This window comes from Zerene cesonia, unplaced genomic scaffold (assembly GCF_012273895.1).
Source record: "Zerene cesonia ecotype Mississippi unplaced genomic scaffold, Zerene_cesonia_1.1 Zces_u003, whole genome shotgun sequence".
Taxonomy (NCBI): Eukaryota; Metazoa; Arthropoda; class Insecta; order Lepidoptera; family Pieridae; genus Zerene; species Zerene cesonia.
Window position 1 is genome coordinate 656,369 of NW_024045133.1, and position 4,217 is coordinate 660,585.

Below are 4,217 nucleotides of genomic sequence, written 5' to 3' on the forward strand. Positions count from 1 at the left end.
TAATAAATGTTATTTGCAGTTAACAATTTTCTTTTTTCTTTATTACAATATTTATGGCAAGACTAGGTATAATAGCTAATAAGTAACAGAAAACATTTTTCTTTAACCTATGATACCAAAGCCAATTTGTTCATGAAACTCGAAATTTTAGAAAGAAAGAAAGAAAGAAAGAAATAAAATTATTGTCTATAAACACACAGCATTTTTAGGCAAAATTGAAAGGAAAACTACCCCAAAAGGATGAATACGGCCCTGTAAAAGGGGTTCCGTTGTAAGATCCATAGATTATATATAGACGTAGAATTATTTCAACAAAATTCGCTTTGCTTTGTTCAATAAATATATATCAATCTATGAATATAATGGTAATGGACACTAGCTTTGCGCCCTGACTTCTCTCATGAATGAAATTTCGAGGTATGTAAACTATACTAATATTAAACAGATTTGTATGCATGTTTGTAATGTTTTCACGCAACAACTACTGGACCGATTTTTTTTTTATATCATAGCGGGCAACTGAGCTGGTGGTTCGCCTGATGGTAAGCGATCACCACCGCCCATGAACATTCGCAAAGGTAGGGCCTCTGCGAATGCGCTGCCCGCTTTTTTGGGGCAAGGGAAAAGGAATGGATTAACGACTGGAAAGAAGGAATGGACTGGGACGGATGAGGAAAAGGAAACGGGCCTCCGGCTCCCCCACTCACCGGACGAAACACAATGGCATGCCACTATTTCACGCCGGTTTTCTGTGGGGGTGTGGTACTTCCCCGGTGCGAGCTGGCCCAATTCGTGCCGAAGCGTGCTCGACTCCCACAATAGAAAATTCTAACTCCCAAAATAGATTTAAAGAAAACCTTCACCATTAGAAAGCTGCAGCTCCAATGAGTGACATAGGCTATATATGTACCACGGGCGACGCCGGGGCGAACAGCTAGTGTGAAATAAAACACAATTCGAGTTAATAATTTATTAAAAATACAATACTTAATAAGTTAACATTTACAAACTATCACATAGTTATCGAGCTGCAATGTAAACATTTCATTAGAATAACGACGCAATCTATACTAATATTATAAAGCTGAAGAGTTTGATTGTTTGAATGCACTAATCTCAAGAACTACTGGTTCGATTTTAAAAATTCTTTCAGTGTTAGATAGCCCATTTATTGAGGAAGGCTATAGGCTATATATGTACCACGGGCGAAGCTGGGGCGGACCGCTAGGCTAATTATATTCATATTGGAGTAATATTAAAAATATAGTATTTAGATAGTTAAGTATTATTGGGTAGCTTTTGCCCGCGGCTTCGCATGTGTTAAGTTGGAGTAGTATAGATATTATTATACATATAAACCTACCTCTTCAATCACTCTATCTGTTTAAAAATCCCATCAAAATCCGTTGCGTAATTCTGTATGCTTAAATCTTTAAGCATACATACAGACATAGGGACTGAGAAAGCGACTTTGCTTTATACTATGTTATGATAATCATAAACCATCATTACATATTATATAATAAAGTCGCTCTCCGCCGTCGTCTGTGTGTCTGTATACCGAAATCATTAAACTTACTCAACCGATTTTGATGCTTTCTTTCTGCGCGCCTAGTACACTTGAAATTATTAATTATACTAATAAAATAAACTAAAAACTTTTTAACGGATTTTAAAAGCGATTTATTTATTATACTGGGGAGACTGACGCTCCCCGTGACCACGCTCGCTGTAAAGTGTTCGAAACGTCGGGTTAATAATATAATGAATAAAGCGCGTTTAAAATCCGTTAAAAACTTATTAATTTCTAAATGCATAATACTCGCGTGAAATCAAACACAAGAAAATACTAATAATAAACTAGATATATATGTATATATATGTCTAAACGCCATCGCGATCCGAGAGACAAAAGTTATATAATGCTAAATATGGATAAATTATAAATAGTATAAATGCGAAAGTCACCGTCCGTCCTTCACGATTAAACTACTGATCCGATTTGGATGAAATTCGGTACAGGGATAGTTTAAACCCGAGTTAGGACACAGGATAGTTTTTATCCTAGAAATTATATGAACGTGACTCAATACCGGGAATCCCACGGGACTATATCTTTACCTTTTTGTTTTACCATGCAGGCGAATCCGCGGGCGGAAAGCTAGTAGCATATATAAACAACATGCAAAAATTTCCATAGAAATACGTATACATTTCCATGGAAATATATTTGAATTATGAAATCAAATTAAATTCGCCTCCATTAAACATGTCTTAAAAACAATAATTCCTGCAGCAAATTAGTTTAAATCAAGCCATTTTTTTATTAAATCATTATATTAAAAAAAAAACAATATAAAAAAACTACATTAAAACATTTATTCATTAGCTAACGCGGCGAATTTATTAGCCATTTCGGCCGTATCGCCGCCGCTATCGCTGTCCCCCTCGCTCTCGCGGCCGTCGCTGTCCGCGCTATCGCCGTCCCCCTCCGACGATGACGTCACCGCCGCGGACGCGTCCCGCGTGAGCGCTTGCACCCACTTCACGTATTTTATCTCGTCGCATTTTTCGAATTTCTCTGCGGGATATACGAAAAATTAATTGGTATAAAATCTAATATATAAAATTCTCGTGTCACAGTTTTCGTTGCCTTACTCTTCCGAAACGGCTTGACCGATTTGGATGAAATTTTTTGTGCTTATCCGGTATCTATGAGAATCGGCCAACATCTATTTTTCATACCCCTAAATGATAAGAGTAAGGCAGAACAGCGTTTGCCGGGTGCAGCTAGTCTAATATATAAAATTCTCGTGTCACAGTTTTCGTTTCCATACTCCTCCGAAACGGCTTGACCGATTTTGATGAAATTTTTTGGTGCTTATCCGGTATCTATGAGAATCGGCCAACATCTATTTTTCATACCCCTAAATGATAAGAATAAGGCAGAACAGCGGTGCAGCAGTTATTGGTATAATAATCTAATTATCAAAGAAAGAGAATCTGTTTCCTTCTTTTAAAATTAGATTAACAAAGAAAGAAAGAACACTTTAATGGACATGACATGATACAAAACATTCTACTATCCTATAAGAAATTTTGAAAGAATAGAAAAAATTTGATCACGAGGCAGGATTCGAACCTGCGTTTCTTGCCTAACCGTAGCAACGCCTAGCCTCTCGGCCACCCGTGATCCTGCCACAGTAATCGAATTTCTTCTACTCTTTCGGTTTCATGTGCCTGAGGGGCACCCCGCGCCATATTTCTCCGCCAAAATTTCTCATTTATAAAGCATTTCAATGCTATAAAACTAAAAATTAAATTCTACTATCCTTCCTACTAATATTATAAATGCGAAAGTTTGTAAGGATGTGTGCGTGTTTGTTGCTCTTTCACGCAAAGAATACTGAACCGATTGCAATGAAATTTGGTACGTAGACAGCTGGTCAACTGGAACAACATATAGGCAACTTTTTATCCCGATATTCCTACGGGATACGGACTTACGCGGGTGAAACCGCGCGGCGCAGCTAGTAACATATAAGTAAATATGAACTCACCTCTCTCGTCTGTGAAGTTAGGCGGACGCAGCCACAGGCAGATTTTCCCGTCCAACGCCATCCTTAAAATGCTGTTAGCCGCTCGGTATGTGTCCAGCCTAAAAGAATACAACACATAGTATAAAACGAAGTCGCTTTCTGCCGTCTGTGTGTCTGTATGCTCATAATGATCAATGAGTTTTTTTAAAGAGGGAGGGATAACTCAAAGGTGACTGACATAGAGATCTATCAACGCACAGCCCAAACCACTGAACAGATCGGGCTGAAATTTGGCATGCGGATAGATGTTATGACGTAGGCAGCCGCTAAGAAAGGATTTTGATAAATTCTACCCTCAAGGGGGTAAAATATGGCATGACAGTTTGTACCATGAAAATTTATTACGACCGCGTGGGGGAAGCTGCGGGCAAAAGCTAGTGTATAATAACATTTATTTTTTATGTCATAGCGGGCAACTGAGCTGGTGGTTCGCCTGATGGTAAGCGATCACCACCACCCATGAATATTCCCAGAGGCCCTATACCTCTGAGAATGTGCTGCCCGCTCTTAAAGGGTAAGGGATGAGGAAAGGATTGATAAATGGGAAGAAGGAAAGGACTGGGAAGGGCTAGGAGAAGGAAATAGGCCTCCGGCTCCCCCACTCACCGTACGAAACAC

The 4,217-nt window shown here is 38.8% G+C and overlaps 1 protein-coding gene across 2 annotated transcripts in view; it reads right to left on the reverse strand.

Annotated features, from left to right (window-relative positions):
- Positions 1-1,811: 1,811 nt before the first annotated feature.
- LOC119838430 (guanine nucleotide-binding protein-like 1) overlaps positions 1,812-4,217 on the reverse strand; it is a 23,097-nt gene continuing 20,691 nt past the window's right edge. For both annotated transcript variants that reach the window (XM_038364376.1, XM_038364377.1), the window contains exons 11-12: positions 3,561-3,658; positions 1,812-2,581 (exon numbers count right to left, since the gene is read on the reverse strand). In XM_038364376.1, the coding sequence (XP_038220304.1) occupies positions 2,379-2,581; positions 3,561-3,658 (301 nt within the window). In that variant the 3' untranslated portion in view covers positions 1,812-2,378. The remainder of the gene's footprint in view (positions 2,582-3,560; positions 3,659-4,217) is intronic.